This window comes from Helicoverpa zea, chromosome 14 (assembly GCF_022581195.2).
Source record: "Helicoverpa zea isolate HzStark_Cry1AcR chromosome 14, ilHelZeax1.1, whole genome shotgun sequence".
NCBI classification, from domain to species: Eukaryota; Metazoa; Arthropoda; class Insecta; order Lepidoptera; family Noctuidae; genus Helicoverpa; species Helicoverpa zea.
In genome coordinates this window covers 10977326-11003844 of record NC_061465.1, presented here as the reverse complement: position 1 = coordinate 11003844, position 26519 = coordinate 10977326, and the positions used below count along the sequence as shown (strand labels likewise).

At 38.8% G+C, this 26519-nt stretch overlaps 4 protein-coding genes across 6 annotated transcripts in view; 2 read left to right on the top strand and 2 right to left on the bottom strand.

Annotated features, from left to right (window-relative positions):
• LOC124636134 (pecanex-like protein 1) overlaps window positions 1-13682 on the bottom strand; it is a 33429-nt gene extending 19747 nt beyond the window's left edge. For both annotated transcript variants that reach the window (XM_047172061.1, XM_047172062.1), the window contains exons 1-8: window positions 13178-13682; window positions 8214-8377; window positions 7753-7868; window positions 2949-7501; window positions 2509-2673; window positions 1646-1790; window positions 882-1048; window positions 254-410 (exon numbers count right to left, since the gene is read on the bottom strand). In XM_047172061.1, coding sequence (XP_047028017.1) covers window positions 254-410; window positions 882-1048; window positions 1646-1790; window positions 2509-2673; window positions 2949-7501; window positions 7753-7868; window positions 8214-8377; window positions 13178-13330 — 5620 coding nt within the window. In that variant the 5' untranslated portion in view covers window positions 13331-13682. The remainder of the gene's footprint in view (window positions 1-253; window positions 411-881; window positions 1049-1645; window positions 1791-2508; window positions 2674-2948; window positions 7502-7752; window positions 7869-8213; window positions 8378-13177) is intronic.
• Window positions 13683-13800: 118 nt separating this feature from the next.
• Window positions 13801-18801, top strand: LOC124636135 (mitochondrial 2-oxodicarboxylate carrier). Its single transcript, XM_047172063.1, has 4 exons — window positions 13801-14284; window positions 15153-15425; window positions 15730-15911; window positions 17736-18801. The coding sequence occupies exons 1-4, from the start codon at window positions 13943-13945 to the stop codon at window positions 17851-17853; spliced, it is 915 nt and encodes a 304-aa protein (XP_047028019.1). The 5' UTR covers window positions 13801-13942; the 3' UTR covers window positions 17854-18801.
• Window positions 18802-19922: 1121 nt separating this feature from the next.
• On the top strand, window positions 19923-26519 carry LOC124636171. 2 transcript variants are annotated; one of them, XM_047172112.1, is made up of 3 exons: window positions 19923-20063; window positions 20351-20832; window positions 21050-26519. In XM_047172112.1, the coding sequence occupies exons 2-3, from the start codon at window positions 20360-20362 to the stop codon at window positions 21870-21872; spliced, it is 1296 nt and encodes a 431-aa protein (XP_047028068.1). In that variant the 5' UTR covers window positions 19923-20063; window positions 20351-20359; the 3' UTR covers window positions 21873-26519. The 2 variants fall into 2 exon arrangements, with proteins under 2 accessions (XP_047028068.1, XP_047028067.1); XM_047172111.1 differs by having other exon boundaries at window positions 19933-20067.
• On the bottom strand, window positions 24134-25713 carry LOC124636683. Its single transcript, XM_047172845.1, has 3 exons — window positions 25700-25713; window positions 24552-24710; window positions 24134-24479 (listed from the first exon to the last, which is right to left on the bottom strand). The coding sequence occupies exons 1-3, from the start codon at window positions 25711-25713 to the stop codon at window positions 24134-24136; spliced, it is 519 nt and encodes a 172-aa protein (XP_047028801.1).

Genomic DNA, 26519 nt, shown 5'->3' with positions numbered 1-26519 from the left:
GTGCTCAGCAGCCGCACTTGCGACAACTAGACCAACGAGGAAAAAAGTTTACATAGTGGACAATAAGAGGCTAATTTAATGTCACCATTCCAGGTCAGGCAAGTACCAATGCAAATTTTGTAAGTTTGTATGTACTTTCTAAGTATATCTTAGACACCAATGACTGTGTTGCGGAGGTCAGATAGGGCAGTCGCTTCTTGTAAAGCACTGGTACTCAACCCAACTGGGAAAATGCTCGGGGGAGAATGATTACCTAACGCAGGCGTGAGTGGCGAGGACAGTAGCGCAGAGACTAAGGCCTGCAGGAACAGCATGGCGGAGTGGGGCACGCTGAAGGGCTGCGCGAACGCGTGGAAGGCGCTGCCCCACGTGATCTGCCACGGCGCTATGTATGTCACCACGAATTGTACCTGCGGGAGACAATATCGTGTTTGAGAGTAGACCAACATCCTGATACCATGGAGCAAGGATAGATAAACGGAGATGCCAGAGCCAGTATTTTTGCGCGCTACTTTCTAGGGAGGTTTTTACATTATGACATCTCCCTTCATCATTTTGTTGTCCATGCCTGAGATACAGCTAAATAAAACAATATATGAACAAAACACTATTATGCAGGCGTGAAGGATCAAATGAGTAATTTCAAAGTTATTTGGCACAAAAATACAATGCAAAGCTAACATTCAAACACAACTATTTGATTATTTTTGTAATTGATCTTAAAGTTCCAAACATTATTGTATTTTTCAATTTTATCTGAATATAAAGTAGTAAGAAAGAATGATTTGCCAAACATATAAAACTATATAGATACAACGGTTTTTTAAGTCTTTTCATTTAATATCCTAGCTAAAAATTCTAACAAAAATAAAAGAACATACCTTCAACAAAAACTCGTAAACCTTGCTGAATATGATCGCAGTAATGAAGTAGTCCACCAGAAAGGTCTCCGATATCTTCTGACTGCTCAAGTCTCGTTGAAACAGTAATACAGCGAACACTAGGATCAGGTACTGGGAGTCCGGTTCTGAATACGCGTTTCGAAGACCTGAAGATAATTTAAAATAGTATAAATTATAAATCAATACATGGAAATGGTTCTGGTAATTTTAGTCTGTTTTAGTGACACGGTCAGCGTTAAAATTAGTTGAACAAATCAACATTGTCAAAAGTGAATAACAAAGTAAAGGGTCATAATTTTTAATATCAAAAAGGCATAAAATTTAGTTAATATACTAAGCTTCAAAAGAGGAAGACTAATATTCTGGTGTTATCGGCGACACGGTGTTTACCAGTTATGCCAACTTAGATTTGTTTAGCTACTTTTGAAGCTGACAGTATTATTAAATACCTTCTTATCAGACGTTCACAAAGTGCTTTACTTACTTAGAATTCTACAAAATTAATAGTTTTGAATAAGTAGACTAGGCGTAGGAATCTGTCGTTTTGGGTTTTTATTAAAAAAACAAATCAAGTTGAAGTATATACTGTATTTAATTCTGTATTATAATATGTAAGTTTTTAAGGTAATTCTTTTATGTTTTAGGTAATTTTGCGACTGAGTGACAAATCTAGGGGCCACTGTAGAATGAAAACAAACGTATTTTATTTGATTTGACAAAGGATATGTATAACAATAACTTACATTTCAAAGCGCAGACGCAAATAATAAGCGCGCCAATAGCGTCGCCAAATTTGGCGGCAATGGCGGGCGCGTCCTGCGTCGTGGCCGCGATCACCACGCCCGGGTACAGCACGTTACGTTCCAGGAAACATAGGTACACGAACATCTACGGAATTAGAATAACGATTTATGTATAAATATTATAGAATGAAAAGCTGTAGCAATTGACCAACAAAAAGTATGTTGACGGTAGAGATAAAGATAGTTGATTTGTAAAACACGAATATACAGAACAAAATACATATGTTAACGCAAGTCAGTCAATAGGTCTATCAGGTCCGATAGTGACCGAGATCTCAAAATTATGGAGTTTTGGGAGATTGTAGTGAAATAGAGGTCCTATTGCCATGTCTATTTGAGTGACAATTCTTTATTAGCATTCCATATATGCTATACAGGTGGTACATTTTATATGATGGTAATTTTTAATTGATTGATTTTATATGATGATCATTTTATAATATGGACCCGGTAGGCTACCGCTTAGGCCTCGGCCTCGAATTTTGCGGGCAGCGGGGCGGCAGCGGCGGCGGCGCGGGAGCGGCAGGATCTTACGCGTATAATCAAATGGACCGGCCCTCGAATACAGCGGCGCGGGAGCGGGCAACGAGCGGTGCACTCCAGTCAAGCGGTGACCGCCCGCGCCGCCGCCGCTGCCGCCCCGCTGCCCGCAAAATTCGAGGCCGAGGCCTTATAGATAATGGAGAGCATCACTCTCCAAGTAACACTTCTAAAGCTATAATTATATCGAACATGCTTCTATAAAACAATTTATCACATATTTTTTTTATATACATAAAATAAGTATGTATGTATGTATTTACCTTCTCAAAGCACATGAGCCTAGCTGGCTCGGTGACCTCGAACTGAGCGTGCTCGTGTTGCTTGAGCACCGGCCCGGCCAGGCACAGCCACGGTTGTTGTTTGCGAAGCTGAGGAGTCAGGTAGTGCAGTACCCAGCCCAGGATACCCGCTATTATCCATAGCACCTGGTAAAACAGAACAAGGTATTATGTAAATATTTTAAATAATACCTATAGATAAATAGGTTGACGGACGACTAAGATACGGAAACCCCACCATGTTTAAGACAGATGTTATTCGATTTTATTTTTTTTGGTCAGCAAAGTTATTGTTTTACTATTTTGTAATAAAATTGAAAGACATCCATGGCCCTTAGATAAATACCTTAAAAAGTAACACATATAAGTTATATTCAAAGAAAATATGATACAAGGTTTCAAGTTCATAAATAACAACTCACCGTATTAAGTTGTGGCCTCAGCGTGGTGAACACAGTAGTACAGTGCAGTCCAAACACGAACAGTCCTAGGAAAGTGCACACTATCACGTCATTCTTAAGCCGAGCGTTCACCGTCGCCTGCAGTTTCTTAGGCAAAGGATCCTCCATATCCTCATCCGGTTTGTCAGGGTCCTGCTTAGCATTCGAAGTATTTGTCTCCTGAGTTTTATCTTCCTCAGTAGGAGGATCCACCTTCAAAGAAGTAGTAGAGTTCATTGTGTCCCCCCCTCTAGGATCCATCTTCAAAGAACTTACGCTAGAAGTCTGAGATCGCTTCTGCTTAGCTATGTTCGTCTCCGAACTAAAATTGATCTTCGACGCAGAACTTCCTATGGAATTCTGTTTGGATATGTTACTTTCTGAATTGTTCTTCTTGTCGTCACTTAGTGTGTTCGGATCCCCTTTCTCGAGCTCCGGAGAACATTCTGGATTGTGTATGACGTATAACTCCGGTGGTAACAAATGTTTTTTAATCAAGTTCCAGATTAGGGTGTAATCGCTCGCACTGCGGCTTAAATGGTAAGCGATTGGCACGAGAAGGCCACAGAATATTGAAAAGAGTATGTTGTGTTTCTGATGCTGCGATTTCTTGCCTTCTACTAGGCCACTGTAAGCGAACCCGTAGAGTACTCCAATGGCTGCTATTGATCGCACTACGCAATATACTGCAGCGCTTAAGCTGCTGGTAGCGTTTCCACCAAACACATGCATATCAATCTGTTCCAATAAGTACATGAGAAACGTATTCACCTGAGGAAATAACCCCAAGCTGAACGCTAAAGGAAAAAATAACAGGAACTTCGATAGTATTTCCTGAATGACTTGTAAAAAATCTCTTTCGTTCATCTCGAAGCCGTAAATAGTTAAAGGTTTCATTTCATCGAAACTTCTTTTCCGTCTTGTATGCACTTCGTCTGTTAAAGGTGCTGTTTGTTCCAAGTAACTGTGCACCCCGCACAATAGTGCCGTGCATATGCAGAAGTATACGGGCCGAGAAAACACAACCATCTTGTTAAAACCGTGAACTGGGGACGCAGAATCCGGCTGAACACTTTTCAGCAGGGAATACTGACTCCCCGCCATGATGAAGCAGAACCAAAACGCGTAAATGTCCCTGTAGAAGCCGAGGTTCAACACCATGGAGCCCAATACAGCCACCATCACAGCCAGGAATATCGTGACAAATGTCTCTTTAAACGTCAAGTTCCTATCAAACAACGCCATCAGCTGCAGTCTGTCCATCGTCACTTTTAGTTCGAAACACTTCGACAATTTGAACTTGTAGTAACTCTTTGGTTTCGGCTGGTTCGCCTTCTCCATTTCGTCCATAATTTTTGAGAATTTGCTCCTAAGATTTATTTCACTTTCTTCACCTATCGAAGGCATTAAACTTGGTATATTAGCGTAAGTGTTTTCAGTTTGTTGCTGGGCTAATTGCTGCGCCCTTTGCTGGTTCATTAAAAAGTTTATATGCATACTGGGTAGTCCCATGCGGGACTGTCTTTCAGCCTCTATTTGTTCTAGTAAACTATCAGTCACGTAGGCTACAGGCGAGCGCGGCTGGTCGGCGTGGGTGCCGGTCCCGCCGTCGAACACGTAGAAACGTTTGTTGGCGTTATTAGTGTTAATAGGAACGACTGCCGACACGTTGTTGTTGCTCGACAGGAGGGGGTTGTTACTGCCCTGGTTGGAGGAACTTTGGTCGATGCTGTCTCCGCGCTTCGTTTTGGGTATACTTTCACTGTTGCCAGCTTCGGATTCTAAAGAACCGCAGCTGCCCTCGCCAGCAGTCTCTTGCGAGTTATCCGGGTTGTCGATTGGTTTGACCCGGTTGATCCTCATGCCGTCCTCTTTCTCTGGCAAGGGTATGGGCTGTGCCTGAGCGCGCCCCGAACTGTTCTTGTCAAAGGTGTAGGACATCCAGTTGCCGTATTCATCTATGAAGCAATGTATCGCGCCGTCCGTCGTGTCGTCGAACGACGTCGCGAAGTGAACGTTAGTGGAGTTATTTGAGTTATCAGGAGCGGGCGGCTTGTCCTTCTTTTCTGTATTGTTCTGCTGAGAAGGATTATTTCGTTGGCGAGTTGAACGCTTTATTTTCCTAACGCGATTTCTATGGTTTCTGTCCATCAGTGGTCTAAGTCTGGGCCCCTCTTCAGTCGCTTGCGCGTTTTGTGGCGCAGCGTTCTCAGTAGCGTTGGCCACGTAGGAAGGTACGCAACAAGGTCCGAAGTCTACCCGGGAGTTGAGGAAGGCTGCCAGTAGCGGCATGGAAGTGGGGAGGAGGGTGTTGGTGGACGTTTGTGCTACTTCTTCAATGGACCGTTTCCTGGTTTTGTGCGAGTTCTCTCTGTCGCCGCGGATGCTCTGGCGGTGCGCGCGTGGCCGCTCGTCGCGACTCGGCGGCGGCATCACCACCGTGTTGGCGTTGGTCGCCGCGAACAAACATTCCAGCCCTTGTACCAAAGCAGCCTGAGCTTCCACCGCATCGAACATTATTACTTCTTCATTCTGATTTTCATCTTTTTCCTTCTTAGAATCTCTCTTCTTGTTCTCCTTCTGCGAGGAAGCTCGCGAACGCGCTAAGTTTTTTATCTGCTTTGGTATAGCACCCAAGTTTTTTGGGACGTTGGAAGACGATTCGCCAAGTGCATTGGCTAGTTTTTGGCAAAGGACCTCTTCCGGGAGCGCGCAGGCTCCCGCCTCCTTACAACAGCCGGCTTTAGGCTGCTCCGACTCCTCGAACAGCCAGTCTAAGCTGTACACGCTTCTCTCATCAGCACTCTTGCTGTCACACGTCAGTTGGGACTCTTCAGTTTCGGGAGCCACGCAGAGCTTTTCGTTTTTAAAATGTTTCGGCGGTCCGTCCATATAAGTATCACTACTACTGCTAGAATTACATATGTCATGGTCCCACAGTTTCTTCTCGACGACCTTCTTCTCTTCAGGCTGCTTCTCTGGCTGTTCCTGATTTTCATTAGATTCTAAACTGGACTTTTCTATTAGCAAATCTTTGGAACTCGCGCTGGCTTTTTCAAAATAATCTACGCTTGCGTTGATGGCAGTTTTACATTCGCAACAGGGCGCTGGTCTGTCGGGCCGTTTGGCTTCATACTGTGGCTCATGCTTCGGAAGCTTTTTCAGTCTTACGGGTTTGCCTTTATCGTTGGGGCAGTCTAAGTTATGTTTGTTTGTATGTCGTTCACAGCAGTGCTTCTTGCTGTCCGCGTGGGTTTTACTACGCACTACGCGGACATCCGAGGGTCTATCAAGAAGCGGTGACCTGGAGCCGTTATTCTCGTAGTCGGAGTCACTGGACCGCATCGCTGGTGACTGTTCTGCGTCCCAGTCAAACCCACGAAATTGTTTCTCATCATCATAGTCACTATAACTCTCTCCACTTGAATCTAGATCAGTTTCTTTCTGCGAAGTTTGCATCTCATCGGATATTTCAGCTATCGGGTAAACGATTTCTGAACCGTAAGTTAAGTAGGGATAGCTACACCCCTCCCCTGACTCGTTTTTTGGATATAAGTTCAAATGAGGCCCGCGCGTTAAACTTTTGCTAGGAGGTGGAATCACTGCATTTTTAGGGTTCTTTAGCATCTGACCACCAATAGTCTCTGCACTATTTGGATGTGGTGATAGATTTGAAACACTAGGGGGTGGACATCCGATTTCTAACGCGGCACTCTTTATTCTTCTGAACCCTGAACTCTTCCCTTTACTTTTCTCAGTTTCGCCGACTGGTTGTTCGGCTTTCACCATCATGTACTCACCAAGCTCTACGCTGGCGAAGAACCCAGTATCCGCATTGTTCGAGTGCCGCCTCATGTGTGACACGAGTTGCGCAGTCGAATTCAAAAGTGGTAACTGTATGGTGGACATGGTCGAATTGGAGTTCCTCCGCATATTGGACGACTGTTGTGTGGCCAGCGCCATGGCGGACTTGGTACAACTCTCGTCCGGATAGTTGGCGTACCTTCGTCGATGTGCTATCCGCTTTTTCGGAGAAGGAGGTCCAACACTAGGTTCGGAGTTGTCCCTAGAGTCAGAACTAAGTTGTCGCGCGAATTTAGACTGGTAAGGTTCACCAGCAGCCTCACTGCCGTCGAGATAAAGCCACTCTTTGAAAAAGTCCTTATTGCTGGAGCCACGTCTGTGCGGACACTCGTGGTAGCGTCTACTGACTTTAGCGAAGGGGCCTTCATCGACTAACATGTGAACTGGTAGGTTATTTTCCGCTCTGGCGCTTCTAGAAGCTTCTCCTATGAGTTCATCGATTCTAGTGCCGTGGGTCCTTCGCTTGGAAGTCCTGTGTTCTCTCCTGTGGCCGGACTTGGAGCGGCTCCGGCTGGCTGGACGGGGTTTGGAAGGGCCGGCCACCTCGGCGGCCTGCGCCACGCACAGGTCTGACTTGGTAGCCGCCACTACCTCTGTCTGCTTAGCAGACATTGCACTGTCCTCTATGCTCGACTCCGAACTGTTTTTGCGGTGGACATCTACTTTTAAATCTGTAACAAGATTAACAAATCTATATTGTATACATCCTTCAGAGGAGAGATTGTTGGTGAGAATTTTATTATGCTCCTTTACTTTCATATTGACTTCAATGATTCACATTCAAAAATAACTTTTTTTTATTACTTGTTTCAGAGCACCAATTATTTTTTTTATTCATATTGATGTAATTACAACGGCTAACTGAAGAGGAACCGACAATAACCTACATGATACTGTTAAAATAGTCTACTTGTCTATTTACCTATAGTGCTGTTGTTAGGCTTATGGTACTCCAAAGAGGTGATGGACTCGTTGTCGCTGCCCGCCGCCGCCATGCCGCCCAGCTTCAGCATCTGCATCTCCATGCCCTCTTCAGGTCTGCACAGGGAATAAGAAAGGGATTGTAAATATATAATGTGCAAAGTTATTCTTCACAGTTTCATGATTATATATGGCACAGGAAAGATGCATAAGAATGCATGGAACTAGAATTTAACAGTCATGATAATTTTAATGTTTACTTTGTTTCCATTACTTTATGTTGCATTGACGCAGAGGTAATTTTAGTTGCCTTTGGTCGCAATTTAGATGTTGTTTGGTCGATATTATGTACGTTGTATATACATATAACAGTTTTATAGAGTTCTCGCAAGATACTAAATTCTGAGCACATGCGCCATATGGCTGACACAATTATGGTAAACATCTGTAGAAGCAACTCACGCAGTATTCTCAGTAGCGTTGGGGTCAGTGGGGGGCTGCACTCGGATGCACTCGGTGGTGTCGTACATGTGATGGAGCCCGTGGTTCAGCAGCTTCAGCCCGGCAAACAGCAGCGCTACCAGCGCGCAGTATATTATCCAACCGAGGCTTGCGGGCGGGAAGTACTGGTGGAAGAAGTATAAGTAGGTATAATAACACATAGAAAGTAGAGGAGGTTGCACGTTTTGCGGACTGTCTTTGTGTTATTTTGACGTACAAAAAGTGCCGATTTTCAGCCTAATTTGATAAAATGATTTTTTTTTATCCAGAACGATTATTTTACATGTAAAATAATTAAGCATTCAGCTTTCTTTGTAGAAGTTTAAAGCACAAGAGGCCTTTGCTTCTCCTGAATATATGTAGGATTGCTTTCTGAGTACATTTATTGGTAGTTATTGGAGGCAATGTGGACAAAAATGCTCTGGTACTGGTCATTAGTGATTCACCTAACATATATTATAAAAATTACCTACATGAAAGGCTTTTTACTAAAGAAAACAATATCAACTTTAAATCTGGCAGAATAATGAAATCACCTACTAAGTAAGTAGTAAGTTTACATAGGGAAACTTAGTCATGGGATTACCATACATAGATGGGAAACTCATATAGTTCGGCCATTCAGAGAATGCGTTCCTGACACGTCGCGATTGAACTGACGACGTAACTTTGCAATGGCGTTGCAGTTACGATAAAAATATTTTTGCTGGTTGTTTACCGTTTTAACAATTGAGGAGCATTAAAACAACATTATTATATCAATAATCAATGAATGTAGTTACGTCGTCAGTTCAATCGCGACGTGTCAGGAACGCATTCTCTGAATGGCCGAACTATAGTGACATGCAGCTATTCAGAATAATTATCAGGCCAGAGTTGTGTAGCTTTCTCAGTCCATCAAAACATACTCAAGGGAAATAATAATTAATGACTGGTTTTCTAATTAACTAATTTGTTTATTAGCTTACATGCCTAATTAGTTTGGAGGTAAACTTATGCCAAATTAGTGATAATTAAACTTGAAAATTGATAATGTCTGAAACTTCTAAAGGCAATTCTTAGGTACAGTGAATCAGCATCTACAGATAGAATTAAATTCTTTACTCGCACTTTAATCATACACATTTAACACACACAGTCAGTACAATATTTTATTTAATGACATTGAAATATAATGAATACAATAGGTAAATAAATATACACAACTTCATATCAACTCTTAGTTTGCTATGCAACAGTATTATGTATAATTGATTTACAAGCAAGCAAATCAATTTCATGAAATAAACTGCAGTAACAGTAGATGACAACATGGTTTTACCATTTTAACTCATTTATGGTACAAAAAGTCTGACAACCAGTCATGCGAAAAACTTTTTGGTTTGACCAGGTAACCAACTTCAAGAGTTAGGCAGTATATCCATGTAAAACATTAGTCAGCTGCATCCGGCTAGACTGGAAACCGAACCCAAGATTGTCAGGAAAAGGCTAGACAGATGGTACATTATTGTTACATAGCAACAAACCTACTCTTTATTACCTACTTATTCTTATAAGACAATCGTATAAAAACACCATAGTGTTTACTTAATTTGCTTAAGTGATTTTAATATGCGTTTTCATCAAGCTAAAGGTGAACATTTATAGTGAGTTACATCTTGATCTTTACACAGATGCAAATAGTTTTAGTGTGTTTAGTCCAAGGAGCAAGTATTTCTGTATTATGTATGAGAAATATTTATTATTATTCTGTTTTAGATATTACACCTACAAACTATGGTAGCTAGACTTGTGAGATGGTGAAATAAAAACAAGAGCATTTATTTGGTGTGCTTAGATCAGATCTTGTAAATGCCTAAATTAGACCTGAATTTGATATTTACAAAGATAATGTAAAGTTAAATTAAATTAATACATAGTAAGAATTATGTTTTGTTATTTTTCAATAATTTCATTCATCAATGTCTAGTGTTCACTTCATGAAGTAGGGTAAATACGCTAAATGTCGGCCCCCTTAGCGATTTTCTGATTGCGGTTCGCTATAGCACCGTCAGTTTCCAACGAAAGATAGTTTCTGATGCGGTTTTGGATAGTTTGATTAATCTATGTCATGTTTATAGGCATAAGATTGACATTTCTACGAAAAGAAAAAAGTAATAAGGCTTAGAAGCGTCGAGAACAGAAAAACCCTAAAGTCGGCCATTCACGGCCCAAGGTCGGTCGCGTTTTTTCCAAATGTCGGCCGGGTATAGGCTGTTTTAAATTAAGGCAGTGACAAATATTATTAACATGATTTATTTTAGCAGAATTATAATATAATACTAAGTATACATTTGTAATTGTATTTGTTTAATTTATAGTAAAATTTTTTTGTTTCCCCTAAACAAAAAAAGTCGTATTCACGACCAACCATTTATATTTTTTAAGCTAATAAGAACGGTTTAATAGATAGCAAGTATCAAACTATAAAGCTACCATAAACATGCCTACAATACTGTCAACTCCTACATTTAAACTTAACTCCTATACGATATAATGAATTATAATAAATAAATTATTTCATTTTGAGAAAATGAAAAAATATAAAAGTATTTTTTCATCAGCCTGTATAGTGGCGCTTGAGTTCGAGGCTGGTCGACATTACGATTATTTACGATTCTAATGTCGGCCCCTATTTCTTGTACCTTATTTCTCGAGATTCAACTAATATCACCCCGGCCGTTATTTGGCTATTAAACGTAAAATAGATCTATTTGCCTATAAGCTTTGCAAATTCTCTTGTTAAGCCAACGGAATTAGTACAATAGAAATTTATAAAATAGACTGCATTTGCTTTAAGTCGGCCACGGCCGAGACTCCGGTTTTAAGTCAAAACTGTTGTCCTAATGGCGGCCTCCTATTTTTCCTTGAAAAATATACGCAAAACGCTGAAAAAACTATCTTAAAATATAGTAAAAATAACCCATTAGTGATAATCAAGCTTAAAACAAAAATAAATAAATGTTTTATCGTTCTAATATTAATCCCCAAAATGTGAGTATTCACTTCGAGTAAGCTACTTTACGTGCGAATTTGATGTTTCAACGGCGCAATCGCTACTGACGCTCAGTATGAGAAGAGTAAGTGACAGAATCGGATAGTAACGATTTGTACGTATAGAGTATAAACCAAGGTTGCAATTCGAGGAGCAAAACTAACACTTAATTACCTTTTGAATGAATGCAAGCTGAAAATGTACAGACGGCCGAAGTTTGGGGGGAGGCCGACATTTGGCGTATTTACCCTATGGGAAAAACATATCAAATGTTTTTGGACTCAAAAGAATTCATGATTAAATTCACCTTTTCAATCAGTGCAAGGTTACCATAAAACTGATTGCTAAGTAGCAAATCAAACTTGTAACAACCGGTCTAAAACAATATGACAGTTTTAAATTGAGTGTGTCAACTTTCAATAAAGCAATTGATGACTATTTAAATGCAGACAAGTTTGCAGACATCACCACATTGGTGTAAATTCAATCTGTCATCATTATTCTGTGTACAATTACTTTTTCTGTCTCAGAGAACAATCTGAGAATTTTGTCTCAATATAGGAGCTGCTGGTTAAATTTATTGGGAAGGCTATTAGCTAATATTTATCCAGATTTGAGAAGGATGCTTCTCAGAGTACTCTTGAAACTATGGATAGAAGATAATTATGGTGATATGACAGTAGGAATAAAGGTATAATAGAATAAATGTACACATTCATATTTCGAGTAGGTACAGAATCACAATGGAACTTACAATGAGCTTGTGCAATCATAAACAAGCAAAACAGACATATTCAACTTTTGAACTGTGAATTATATATAGTTTATTTTACATAGTCATTGTGAGTCACTTTGAAAATCCCAACACATTTAGAAATAAATTAATTTCATACCAAAGAGAATTTAAGTAATATTATGAATTAATAATTAAAGAAAAAGTTTCTGTAGCAAGTATACATAATCATCTGCCTAGCCTTTTCCCAACTTTGTTGTGTTGGCTTCCAGTCTAACTGGATGCAGCTGAGTATACATAATATAGTGCAAATAAAAAGGTTTTAAAAGTCTACTTATTTTAATTTCATCATAATGATCATCTCAGCCACTGTTCATTTGCAGAATATAGGCTTACCCATTGATTTCAAAAGGACAGACTGTGTCAGTGGGTTGTCTTAAGTGTTTTTAATTTTAATTAAACTAAATAATACATGTATGAATTACCCTTTACTTATTTAGATTTGAGAATATAAACATTTCTGTGAATTCTATGGGAGTGCATTTACTATTTTTGGATTTGAGGATCATTGGAGTAAATTACCAATAAATAACATTGGAGTAAAACCAACACTGCCATAAACAATGTAGGAAATATGTGTAGAGGCTAAAAATACTATTTCCTTGAAGGCTAGGTCGGATATATTTTTAACTCAGTTATAAATAAAACCGTTTTGTTAGTAATACAGACATGCAGTAAGTAAATGAGTACTAATGAGCAACCTTTTAAAGATAAACTAAAATACTGAATGACAAAATATAAATGTGACTTAAGATCATTGTTTACATTACAAAATGTAACCTTAAAAATAATTACATTGTTAAATAATTACGTTTAATTAAGTCGCAATATCACAGTTAGGTAAACAATAAGATCTAGCACAAGTAACACTGGCCCACTTATTTCTAGAAAAAAAATCGCCTTGAAGGTGCAAATCGTTCATCAGATTAAGTCTTAACAATAGCTAAGGCTTCTTAAGGGCATTGACCAGCGTGACTCAAGACACACTGATGAATAACAATGATTTCAACCAATCTGTGCCCTGACCTGCTTTTGATAACAAACACCTTACTGCCACTTAAACTCAAACTATGAATGTACTATCGTAACACTACTCACCAGGTAGATAGAAAACGGCAAACATAGCAGGAACAACCACACATACAGGTGCACAGTGTTGCAAAACAAATTCTGATGAGGATCATAAAACCATCCCCCAGTTAACGATGCCCAAACACCTTGGCGCAATATCTCTAGTGTCTGGGAACCCATTTTACACTTTATGTCCACATTTCCGCGTTTAATTCACCATCCACCCACACCGACACTGTTTATAATTCACCAAATCATTTTTCACATCTGCGAATTGTTAATACCACTGCCATTTTGAATGATAGATTCCACGCGAAAATGGACTCTAAAGACATCGATTGTTTGTTAACTGCACGCCTCTTTCCACATTAGCAGCGAGTCCTTAACTTAATAAACATTTGTAAATAACATTAAGGCTAGCCTAATTAAAATATGGACAAACAAATTCATAAATTTGAGCTAAGATACATGGATGAAATCAGCGAAACAACACTTTCCATCGGGACTTATTGACAGCTAACAGCTGGGTTGCCATTTTACATTAATTTAGTGATGGGCGATTTAAGCGCATTTAATGCGAATTATTACGATTAAAAAACCGTCTAAAGTCATCAGTTTTGACAATGGTATCACTGCTAATAACAATAAATAATTCATCTGTCATCCGACACCTGATTATTTATTTTTGAGACGAACTCGGCGTAAGGTCGATGTAGTTGTTATTTGTATTAAACTTTGCAGTTTAGCTGTCTTATTTTATTAACGTAGAGTGGTGGTGTAGTGTTTATCAAAATGAGTGACATGGAGAGGATATTTAAGCAAGCTGCGATGCAGATAGGTGCTGGCGGCAGTGCCGGCTTCGTAGAAGTCCTGATCATGCAGCCCCTTGACTTAGTGAAGACGAGACTGCAGCTCCAAGCCACAAAATCCACGTTATCAAGATCTGACCCTCATTACTACACTGGGATAGCGGATTGTATGAAGAAAATGTACAAATATGAAGGAATCACTTCATTCTGGAAGGGTATTTTACCTCCTATATTGGCTGAAACTCCTAAGCGAGCTGTGAAGTTCGCTACCTTTGAACAGTATAAAAAGATTTTTATGTTTGGTTCCAGTTCACCAACACCTTTAGTGAGGATGTTTTATTTATTTTTATTTATTCCTTACAGACATTATCACCTTTAACATTATTATTTGTTCCTAACTTCAGTTAAATTTGCATTCCTAACATTTATGAATATCTGAATAATATACAAATAGGTACTAACCAATAGACCTTATTCATTATCAGGAACCTAAAATAAACAAAGTGACTGATAAGAGACACAAGACTCGTAAGCTAGAGTTGAATTCTTATCAGATAGTTTATTGTAAACACCAAAACATCACCAAATAATAGATAAGGGGAGAAACAGTTACATAACTTTATGGTAAACTTAAGGGGCAATGTATGAATAAATTATAAAAATGTAAAATAACAAGTCTTCTTTCCTCTTTCATGTTTTCTTAAACATTTTAAAATTATACAGAAATCAAACAAACTTAAAAATCATCATAATAATATAAATCATTCTAAGTTTGTATGTACTTTCTAAGTATACCTTAGACACCAATGACTGTGTTTCGGATGGCACGTTAAACTGTAGGTCCCGGCTGTCATTGAACATCCTTGGCAGTCGTTACGGGTAGTCAGAAGCCAGTAAGTCTGACACCAGTCTAACCAAGGGGTATTGGGTTGCCCGGGTAACTGGGTTGAGGAGGTCAGATAGTCAGTCGCTTCTTGTAAAGCACTGGTACTCAGCTGAATCCGGTTAGACTGGAAGCCGACCCCAACATAGTTGGGAAAAGGCTCGGAGGATGATGATGAATAATATAAATCATTCATCTCATTTTTTAATTTTATGTTTTTGTTTTAAAACAAATATTAAATAATAATTGCTAAAAAAACAAACAAAAATAATTATCAAAATTTTAATTAACATAAATCCTTCTTTTTCAGACCTTCTCACTAGCGGGACTAGGGGCAGGTATAACAGAGGCCATTCTTGTTAATCCCTTCGAGGTAGTTAAAGTGACCTTACAGTCCAACAAGGCTAAAGTGAAAGAACTGCCCAGCACATGGTCGGTGACCAGGCAAATTGTTAGGGAACATGGTTTGGGCTCCAGAGGACTTAATAAGGGCCTTACAGCAACGATAGCAAGAAATGGCGTCTTTAATATGGTGTATTTTGGATTCTATCACAGTGTTAAAGGTGTTGTGCCGGAATATGAGGTCAGTCAATAATATTTTTTTACTTAATTTATATTATGTTATACCTTACGTTAAAATCTTACTTGATTCTTATTTGAATAATTTAAGTAATAAGAAAAAAATATAACAGTTGCTTTGAAATTTTTAAATAAAAAAATCACGTCTTTGAAAGAGTAGATCACTACGAAAGCAAGTACATAATATTGAAGCCTTACTCAGTCCAAAGATTTCCAATCTACAAACTCAATATTATCCATTACACATATGTCCAATGCAAAAAACACTCTGAAAATATTGGTAAATTAAAAAAAAAACTTTTTTACAGGATCCAGTACTAGAATTCATCAGAAAACTAGCCATCGGTTTCACATCAGGAGTTCTCGGGTCCTGCATCAACATACCGTTCGACGTGGCCAAGAGTCGCATCCAAGGCCCGCAGCCGACGCCGGGCGTCATCAAGTACAGTTCCACTACTGGAGCCATTATACTTGTGTATAAGGAGGAAGGGTAAGCTAAAATACATACAATTTGTGCTATTGATTTTTAATACTAAAGAGAGTAGAGAAGTAAACCTGACTTAAAGCAAAATTTTTTCATAAGGCCTTCAGAAATTATCTCGGAAAACGGAAAACTCTACTACATTTATTTTGCCTTTTGCAGAACAAGTAGGTACATTTATTTTAACTTCTGTGTTATTTGCTATGGATCTATATGTAGGTATGTTCACTTGAACATATAATTACAATTTCAGTAATTTTCCCCGAATTCCGTGAATAAAAAGTCTATAAGTAATAAGTATAAGTATAAGTAATAAGTCCGCATGTACTTTCTGCATACTGTCTCGGTGCGAGCACACTGGGCAAAAGGCCAAGGAAACTTTCTCAACAAACTGTGACAAAGAAACCTCATACTCATTAGGTTTCTTTGAAAATTATGTTTGTCATTACTTATAGTTCGACGCTCTATCATTTGCTTAAAATAAACTGTGTTTAATCACCCTCACTGTGTTTATGTGAGATGTTTTCTTCGATTAAATGATATCTTCATAGTACGACAAAAACAAGCATCAGCCCTTGTCCCATATTTATTCCAACTTCCTTCATTCCTTTATCCATTTAAATATAAAAGTTATTTTTCCCGCACTTCGGCCGCCAGTATCGAGTAATTGGAAAAACCAAACAATATTTTCCGGTTACACTAAATAAATAATAGCTATTGTCCTGCAATGATGCTTGCTATATGTGGTGTTCCACATAGCATATGTATAATACCTATTTTTTATCGCAGTTTCAATTAGAATTTCAGTTACCTAGAAATCAAAAATTATTATAAGGACAAGCTGTTGATGCGGTCGTATGTTGCACTCGTAACGCAATGTTGACATGGCCTATTTAAACTACTAACATGCATTCGTTACGACTTGCTGTACAACTTGGTAAATTAATGATTCATTCAGTGTCAGCAGCGCAACTGTGTAGTCTTATCAGGATTCAAAACTGAAAAAAAAAACAGAGACGTGAAATTAAAAAAATATAAATACCTAAAGTCTCCGAAACTACTGAGCTGATTAGCAAAATTATTTCACTGTTGGATAACTAAACTAGGGTAGTAGGTAGTTCCCATGGAACGCGGGTGCAACCACGGGTAAACCAGTTATTCATAAATTAATTCCTAATATTCCATTTTTGCTCTTCGATATCTGTTTATAAATTCCCTGAATGAAACCCCATTTAACTTTAGCTGAGACTCTGAGAGTGTTTATCGCGAAATCTTAATTTGTAACAAGCTGGCTTAACTCCAAGTCCTGGTTTCTGAATTATTTAGTAATGTACTACAAAAGATTATTCAGATGCGATTACATGTGCAACAATGCATTTTTTTTTTTGTAACATTGTTGGAATATTTTTGTGTATTTCATAAAAGCTGGTTCACGATTTTTTATCGTTTTCTTTAAAACATTATATAGCTATGTTTGTGAGTTATGTACGAGAACCTACTTCATTCGTAAATCGATGTCAATAGCGTACGTTCACATAACAGTTCCCGTTTTATTTTTAGATTTATGATTAGCAATTTAAAATAAGTTATGAATGAGTTCGTACACGAAGGCCGTTGGTAGGTATAAATTACGATGTATTTTAACTAGACTTTGACCGGATAAGATAAGAGGAGAGTTGGAAAAATGTTTAGGTACATTTTCAGGAAATAGTTTAGGAAAGCTAGATTTTTCATATTCCAATGAAAAAATTAGTACGTTTCTCAAATAAAATTACAGAAGTCTTACACTAGCTGATTTTACACGCTGTCTTAATAACAAATGTTTCTTTTCAGATTCCGCGCCTTATACAAAGGTCTGTTACCCAAAGTGCTTCGACTGGGTCCCGGAGGGGCGATTATGTTGGTTGTTTACGATTACGTATATCACTTCCTAGAGGAAAAGTTTAAGTAAATAATACATACATATCCAATAGTAAATAGATGCACAAACAGTTACCGTACAATGTACAGCACAAACAATCTTCGTTTAAAATAACTTAAGTACTGGCTGATAAGATTTGAAAAGCATTTATTGTGACACGGTTCCAAATTATTTAAGGTGTTTTCATTAACCAGTTTTTTGATATGTATAGTTTTAATATACATTATACATATAATATTTTTGTAAACGTGAAAGAAAAATTATAAATACTTAGTTGTCGTAAGCTTATTTCGATTTTAATAAATGGACCACACAATAAGAATTTTAAACCGTAGATAATAAGCCCTTGGCAAGTTCTTTTGTATAGAATTTATGGAAAAACAATCGCATTTATAAAGTTGATTAAAAAATAATATGTCATGGGTGTGGGCAATAATTTGGGTAACAATAATGTTAACTGATTTTCAAATTGTTATTATTCTTTTATTGTTGAAAAAATGTTTGTGATAATGGTGCCTTTAATAGTTACTCAAAGCAAAAGCAAATGTAAATGCAGACACATAAGAAGTTATATAATTAATAAATATTTTTATAATACCTATTGCATATACTGTTACGATTGACGCATTGTTATAAGATAAGAATTTTATATAGGGGTAAAAGCATTTATTTATCGAATAGTCACAAGTCGCAGTACCTAAACTTAGGTACTTTCGAATAATTTTGATAGATGTTATAAAATTAACAAAATATTGTTACGTAGGTAAGTTGAAATGTTATTTTTGTTACGACTCTTGAATAAATTGTGTTTGATAAAAAATGATTTTATTTTAAATAACCATGTTAATTAGATTAAGAGGTACCGAATGTTTTGTGCAGTTGACTTATCCTAATTAGATTTGCGGTCGGCTCAGCACGGTTCATTATCTCCATACCATTCTAACTGCCATTTATTCTCTATATAAAAAAAACCTTTTTCAAAAAAAAAAAACAGGGAAAATTTAACTTAGGGACATCCATTAGACACCGACTAGGAAGATTGACCTAAAATTAGTTTTTTTCGCTATTTAGTGTTTTCGGAAGTTGGTTTTATTTTTTTTGTAAAAAGTTTTTTATTTTCAGCTTTTCAGTGATATAGGTAAATAGTTGTCACTATCCGCATGACTGGAGAGTTCTCATCAATACTCATAAGTTCTCATAATATAAGCCATAAGACCAAACACGAGGTAGTTTACATATTCAGTTGGCGAGTTCCCTCGACTTTCTCTGGTCTCAGGTCTGGTCAGCTCAGGTCCTTATCAGGTCAGCTCAAAACCTTCACTGTTGAATAGTGCTATCAGGCAAACACCTCAGTGTCAAGTTTGTACCCTATGTATTCCTACAACTTTCGAAAGTTGCCCTCGATTCCTCAGGGTTTCCATCATCAGATCCTGACCTGATGAAAATGGAACCACCTCGGAAGTGTACGATATCAAACAAAAAAAGAATCATCAAAATCTATTAATAAATGGCGGACGAATCGCGTAACAAACATATAAAAAAAAACGGTCGAATTGAGAACCTCCGCTTTTTGGGAAGTCGGTTAAAAAGACTATCTATGGGCCAATAATCTCAACCAGAGATTGACGGCCACGTCGACTGCTCTCTCCAAGGAGGTTACCAGTTGCGCAGGAACACGCAGGAATTATGTACAAGCATTTACAGACAGGTACATTTTCTGTTCCCTCCCTCTCATAGCCCGATGAGACAGAAATCCGACACGACTAAAGAAGGTATAATAAGGCGAAGACGAAAAGTAATAAGAATTATTTATAAGTAAATTCGTGAATCGAATGTTGAAAAGCGATTTTTAATTCCAATTGATTTTAATCAAGGAAGTTAGCTGTTTTGGGGTATTTAAATAAAAACCGTAAAATGAAATTATCAGGTTCCCAACGGTTAGACAACACTAGTGACACTTTCGTGCGTTCCAGTTCTATTCGAAACAATCTATATCTTTATCATAGTCGATGTTCTGTCCTTATTTCTCTTTGTTGAACGAAAAGAGAAAGAATGCCATTGTTGACAGGAAACGATCAGACGCTATTCTTGATGTGCCGAAGTTGTATCAGGGTCATTGAATTCATCCATGTTGTCTTGTTTACCTGAAATAAGATGGAACTCTGGCACATTTAATCAAAACTTTGTTGGAACTGGAAAACTCCTGAAACGTTGCCGCTAAATATCATCTGAATTTGTGTGTGAGTATGTGTTTATTTTTATTTCTGGCTAAGCGTCATACATACGAGCAAATATCTTTTTCGGCCATATAAATATTGTTTTTTTTTTCTTTATATCCAGATCAGTAGACTCAGTAAAAATAATGTTTTGTCTGCAACTATACGATGATATTACGGTTTCTTTACAAATAAAAGAATTGCATCCTAAACTATATTATAAAGAATTGTGTTATACATTCAAAATATTTCTCAACAGTTTACTGAACAATAAGTAGGTATCTGCTAAGAAAAATAATTAACATTTTCAGGTGTAAACAATGGAACAACTACAGCAACCACAAGGCATACCACACTTAGTGCAAGTTTACCAGCCATCTGTATCCAACACAAAGTTATCAAACCCTCAGATCATACACATCTCCCACCCATCATTACCAACGTCACAAGGAAAAGTCACATTCCAGCAAACAATAACATCAGAATCAATTCATATACCGGTAACATCTCACCATGTCACTGAAATACAGAGCCAGATACAAATGTCACAGAACCAGATTGTCATGTCATGTCAGCAAGGTCTGCAGAGTATCCAGACTCTGCAGGGTCCAGTCCAGTCTCATGTACTGCAGAGCGACATGACCCAGTCTCTGCAGATTGCTTCGCATATGATTCTGCCACAGCACATGTTGGCTGGTGTGCAGTCGTATTACAGGCATTATGAGTACCCTAAAGAACAGTGTGTACTTGCTAAGCTGGAACCTGAGATGCAAATACCTGAGAAGGAGAATGAGTAAGTATATTGCTATTAATTAATATAAGAAATAAAAATAGAGCCTAGTATTCTTACAACTGTAAAATGCATAGTAGCTGGAATGATCACACCTAATCTATTAAGGAACAGAAAACATAGTGATAATAGTGAGTGTTAAAAAACTAGTTTAAAAACAAACATGAAATAACTGTTCTTATGCATGAGTAACTTTAATTTTGTAATTATAATTTTCCAGGTGTGAGACAGATCCATCTCAAATTGAACCTGAGCCTCAAAAGAAGAGGTCTCGCAGCCAAATCCCAGATCCCACAACATGGGCCTGTAATGTTCGTAAGCTAAAGCACCAACGCGGTGAGGCCTACATTAGCAGACGAGGCAAGTTTGTGCCTGAGAGACAAATACGTAACACAAAAGACTGTGTCAAAAACTGCAAATTCAAATGCAATGAAAAAGTGTCAGATGATGATCGGGAACACATCTTCAAAGCATTCTACTCCCTTAATGCTAATGAAAAGAAATATTTTCTACTAAACACTACTGAAAGATCTTACATCAAACACAATAAAATGGTGAATAACCATAAACGGAAATATACTTTCAAATATTTCTTTCATGTAAAGTCTGATAGGCATACGGTTTGCAAGAATTTTTATTTAGGAACTCTAGCTATATCACAGAAGCCTGTTTATAATGTTCATATGGGTAAAACGGACTTGAATATGCCAAAGCCTGATGGTAGAGGGCATTCTAAAGCCAGCACTCATTCTCTCCCTTCAGAGTCCAAAGACAGAGTAAGAAAGCACATACAGTCTTACACAACTATTGAATCAAAACCGGTTATACATTTCTCAAAGAAAAAGCAGTACTTAGATCCTAGTTTAAGCGTCAAACACATGTACAATATATATTTTAGTGAATGTAATAAAGAGAATATAGTGCCTGTAAAGGAATCTATGTACAGGAAAATATTTCGGCAAGAGTTTAACTTACATTTTAGGAAGATTAAGACTGAACAGACGTTGTGTGGTCGATGTAAGAGTACTATTAAGAAAAAATGATGGAGAATAGGAATCATCATTCAATGGAAAAGACTGTCTAGCTCAAGCCAGATTTGGAAGAATGTTAAATGAGTGTGGTCAGTCTAATTGGTGATCACAGTTACGATGTGGCAGATGAGAAAACAATAATGCAGATGCAAATAATTTTAATAAGTTAAAAGTAACTTATTTACGTCATTTTTGTTGGCCAATCCTGGCAGCTTGTCATGACAGCAAACAGCTTACAGCTTGCCGACGCCGACAGACTGAAAAAGATGTGGCAAAGTTGGAGATAAAGACGAGAGTTAAGGAAGAAGTAAATAAAAGTTTGGAAGAACGAAATGATCAACTGTGCAAAAATCAAGGATTTTTTAAAATAATTCTATTTAGTCGGCTTTCTTGAGTCTTTAAAATTTCGCGATTTATACACATATTTAAAAAAACCTGTACTGAAACGCGATACTTTCCCAACTACTTTTTTCAGATGTTTTATTTTCACAACGTTGTAGTCGGATTGCACCAACCGTGGTCACTCTCTCTTCTGGAGATGGTTCTGCACCAATAGTGAGTGAGAAAGGGTATTTGGATGAGAGTTCATTTTTCCTTGTATCTGTTCAGGTACTGCTTCGTTTCTTCAAGGATAGTTGGGATTTCCAGGTATTCATGGATTTCTGAGTTCTTTATAGGAGATCTTGATATGTTCCTCATGCATGGAACAGTTTTCCTGATTAAACAGCTTCTATTACTAAAGGGTAGGCTGGATAGTCAGTATTTTTTTTGTTCGATGTTCTTAGTGAAAAGACAACAATTGGCCTAACTTTGTTTAAATCCCATGTCTATCAGTATGCCTTTGACTTCTGTTAACTTTCCATTTAGGAATGCAACCGCAACATCAAATTGTAGAAGATGTAGCTTTTCCTGAACACTAACACTTAAAAGTGCACGTATTGTAGAAAGTCTTGCTACGGGGCTAAAAGTCTGGTCCTAATCCAGCTCTTAAGCTTTAAGCCTTTCACAACTAACCTCGCCCTATATTTGTCACTAGAACCATACGGATTTTATTAGATCCTAAATATCCATATGCAGGGTAGTGTCTTTCTATTGGGCGGTAGTTCGTAAAGACTCCATACTTTATTTTCCTGAAGCAAATTCACTTGTTACTCTTCCCAAGGCTATTTAGAACGTGGAAGTAACATTCTTCCTCTTCTGAACAAGAGTAAATCATCAGCGTTGTTTTGTAGTTGCTGGACTGACGTAGTCTGTGTAGGTTTCTTTTTCACTGCTTGCAGTTTTTAATGCAGTGTCTTTTTTCGGAGCAGTACCTAAATTTCAAGTTCTCGTCTCTACATTTAAATTTAAGGTGCACCTTAGATATAGAGGCGAGTACTTCTTCGGTCTCCTCATTATGACCACCTAGTGCCCTCACGCACTCATACGGCTGTACCTCTCTTGTTTGCTTAACAGCATCTGGATTGATTTGATTGATTTGTTTTCTCATTGAGAGAATCTAAAATTTTGCAGATGAAGAACATTCTGGCAACTTCATGTTAGGGTAAGTTTTCAAATGCATTTTTCATTTTCCGTTTTCCTTTCACCATTGAAATGTTTTTTCAAGTTTGATATCATACTGCATGCACATGCATTGCACATACTGCCAAAGAATGGCATGCATAGTGTGTTTGTATGCTCTGTCTACGGACTGACTATCAAACAGTCGATGAAGTTCTTTCCATACTTCATGTGCTGTTTCAAAATGACTTTCGTAAGTCTCTTCAGTCATATTGCTCGTTATTATAAGTAGGGCGTTACTGTCTGCCTTCCTATTCTACGTTATAGGCCATAAAGTGCACCATCGCTTTTCCTAAAATTGGTTTACGAAGTTTTCCTTTTGTTTTGGCGCCTTTTACGTCGCGTAGCGTGATGGAAACTTTATATTTCCATGTAGCCCTTTTACAAGCCATTTTTTTCAAATTTTTGCTTCTTTTGAGCGTACCGATCTGAATCGGTAAAATTTTCCATCTTGACGGGAAAGATTTGATTTGAAAGATTGATTGAAGAAAATGCCTGACGCATACACACCGCCGCGGGGAGACGGTGAGGTTATGTGGGGCTTGCACCCACTAAAAACCTCAGCTTTTGTGCCTTCTTCTGTCTTTTAGAGAGGGGCCACGAGGACCCCTCGGCAGTGGCTGGTCGCTTCCATCTACTGGCGATCCATCTCAGCAGCAGCTCGTGCAATGCAGGTAGCAGGAGTTCCCCGGTCTGCTACCCACTGGCTGCTGCTAGGGCGGCATCTGACCGGCGTAACGCGTCCGACGCCTGCCCACCCTCCGGCGACGAATTGGGTCCGCAAGAGCGTCTGTCTCACGGACCCGCTCCGCCGCCTCCTTCTGCGATATAACTTGTTCACAGAAGGTATCTACGGCTTTCCAGCCGGCCTCGCTGCCGATCATCACCTTCACCAAATTCGTCAACGAGAAATCCTGCCCAGTATATGCCGCCAACGCATTGCGCTGCTCGTCCCAGGCGGGACACAGCTCAATGGTGTGCTGCGCTGTATCTGTGCTACTACCGCACTGGTGGCACACGGGAGTAGGTTCCCGTCTAGCAACTTTATGCAGGTAGTAGCTGAAGCACCCATGGTTTGTCAGAATTTATGTGGTGCGGAAAGACAGCACTCCGTATCTTCTTCCCACCCACTCTTCCAGAATTGGCCCTATTGCCGCCGCAGTCCAATGGCCAGCAGTAGGCGCCGCCAGTCTCTCCTTCCACTCGGAAAGGACATCCTCCTGTGCCTGCTCGCGCCATCTTCTGACAAGCTCGGGCGAAGGACGGTCGCCGCTCGAGCGAGCATTAGCTCTCCGGAAATAAATCTCAGCGAACACTTATGCCTCTAGATCCCACGGTGGGGTTCCAGCCAGGGCGCATGCGGCCTCTGCAGAAACGGTCTTATATCCGACTTTTCTTTAGCCTTAAACAACCTCGCCTTATATTTGTCACTAGAACCACATGGATTCCGTTTGATCCTAAATATCCATTTGCACGGTAGTGTCTTTCTTTCGGCCGTAGTTCGCAAAGACTCCATACTTTATTTTCCTGAAGTGAATTCATTTCAGTATTTAACGCTTCAACTACTCTTCCCAAGGCTGTTTGGATTGTGGAAATAACATTCTTACTCTCTTCTGAACAAGAGTAAATCATCAGCGTTATGATTTGTACTTGCTGCTTAGAGGAAGTCTGTGTAGGTTTCCTTGGTCTGCGATCTTTGATCCATTGCTTGTTGATCAGTTGTGCGGTCAGTGATTCAATGGTTCTCTCTTGTCTGCTTAACAGCATCTGGATTGATTTGATTGATTTGTTTTCTCATTGAGAGAATCTAAAATTTTGAGGATGAAGAACCTTTCTGGCAAATTTATGCCAGGGCAAGTCTTCAAAAGCGTTTTTCATTTTCCTTTTCACCATTTAAATGTTTTTTCAAGTTGCTGTCATCATAGTTGATGCTTCTGAACTGTTTTTAAAGCTGAAGAATTGCATGCATGGTGTGTCTTCGGACTGACCGTCGAACAGTCGATGAAGTTCGTTCCATACGTCATGTGCTGTTTCAAAACGCATGACTTTCGTAAGTCTCTTCAGTCATATTGCTCGTTATTATAAGTAGGGCGTTACTGTCTGCCTTCTATGCTACGTTATAGGCCATAAGTGCACCATCGCTTTTCCTAAAATTGGTTTACGAAGTTTTCCTCCAGTTATAGCGCCTTTTATGCCGCGCAGCATAATGGAAACTTTATTTCCATGTAGCCCTTTTCCAATCCATTTTTCTCATTTTCGCTTCTTTTGAGCTGACCGACCTGAAATTTTCCATCTTGACGGAAAAGATTTCTCTCCGGCCTGATGCAGATGCGTCAATTGTGGAATAAAGATCCTCAGCAGTCAGATAGATAATAACAAGAGAGAGCTCAATAAATTTTATTTTATATTTTCTTCACATGCCTTTTTTTAGGGGGTTAGGGGGGACTCCTCATGGACTTCCTCCGCCTGAGGAGAGGCGGAGGGGTGTGCCGGAGTCTTACCGGCTAAAACCTCCCTGTGCCCTCCTTGCACGTGGGCCCGGGGTCGCGGGTATCCAAATTCTTCCGCAGTCACATGACATATCTGACACAACAATCAGTCACGTATTTAGATTCAACGTTTTTTTTCTTCTACGAATTTTCGTCTATCAACAGACCAATCGAACATTAACCTTCCGCTGTTGTGATAAGGATGAAAATCATAGATTGAGGTAGGTTGATGTGCTGTCGTCTGTACCTAATCTAAAGAATTTGAACAATAATAATTCAAGCAATGTGAAATAATACTACAAGCTGTTGATTTGCATCTGCGCCATATTCAAAGACGTGATTATGCTAATGATTCTCGACGTAAATCAACAAAATAATTGGTACGTATTTTTTTTTTCGGAATTCCGTCAATGTCATCTAGCCGTATTTAAACTTGGCGCGTGTGTTACTGGCCTTAAAACCATAGATTTAAAATAGGTTCGCGCCCTGCGCTTAGAAGATACATGAAGCGTGGGTGGGAGCGAGAGACTAATCAAGTGCAAATCACCCAAGAGAAAAAGAGACAGAAAATGAAGTACCAATATGTCAACATTTTCGCGAGTAAGAGGCA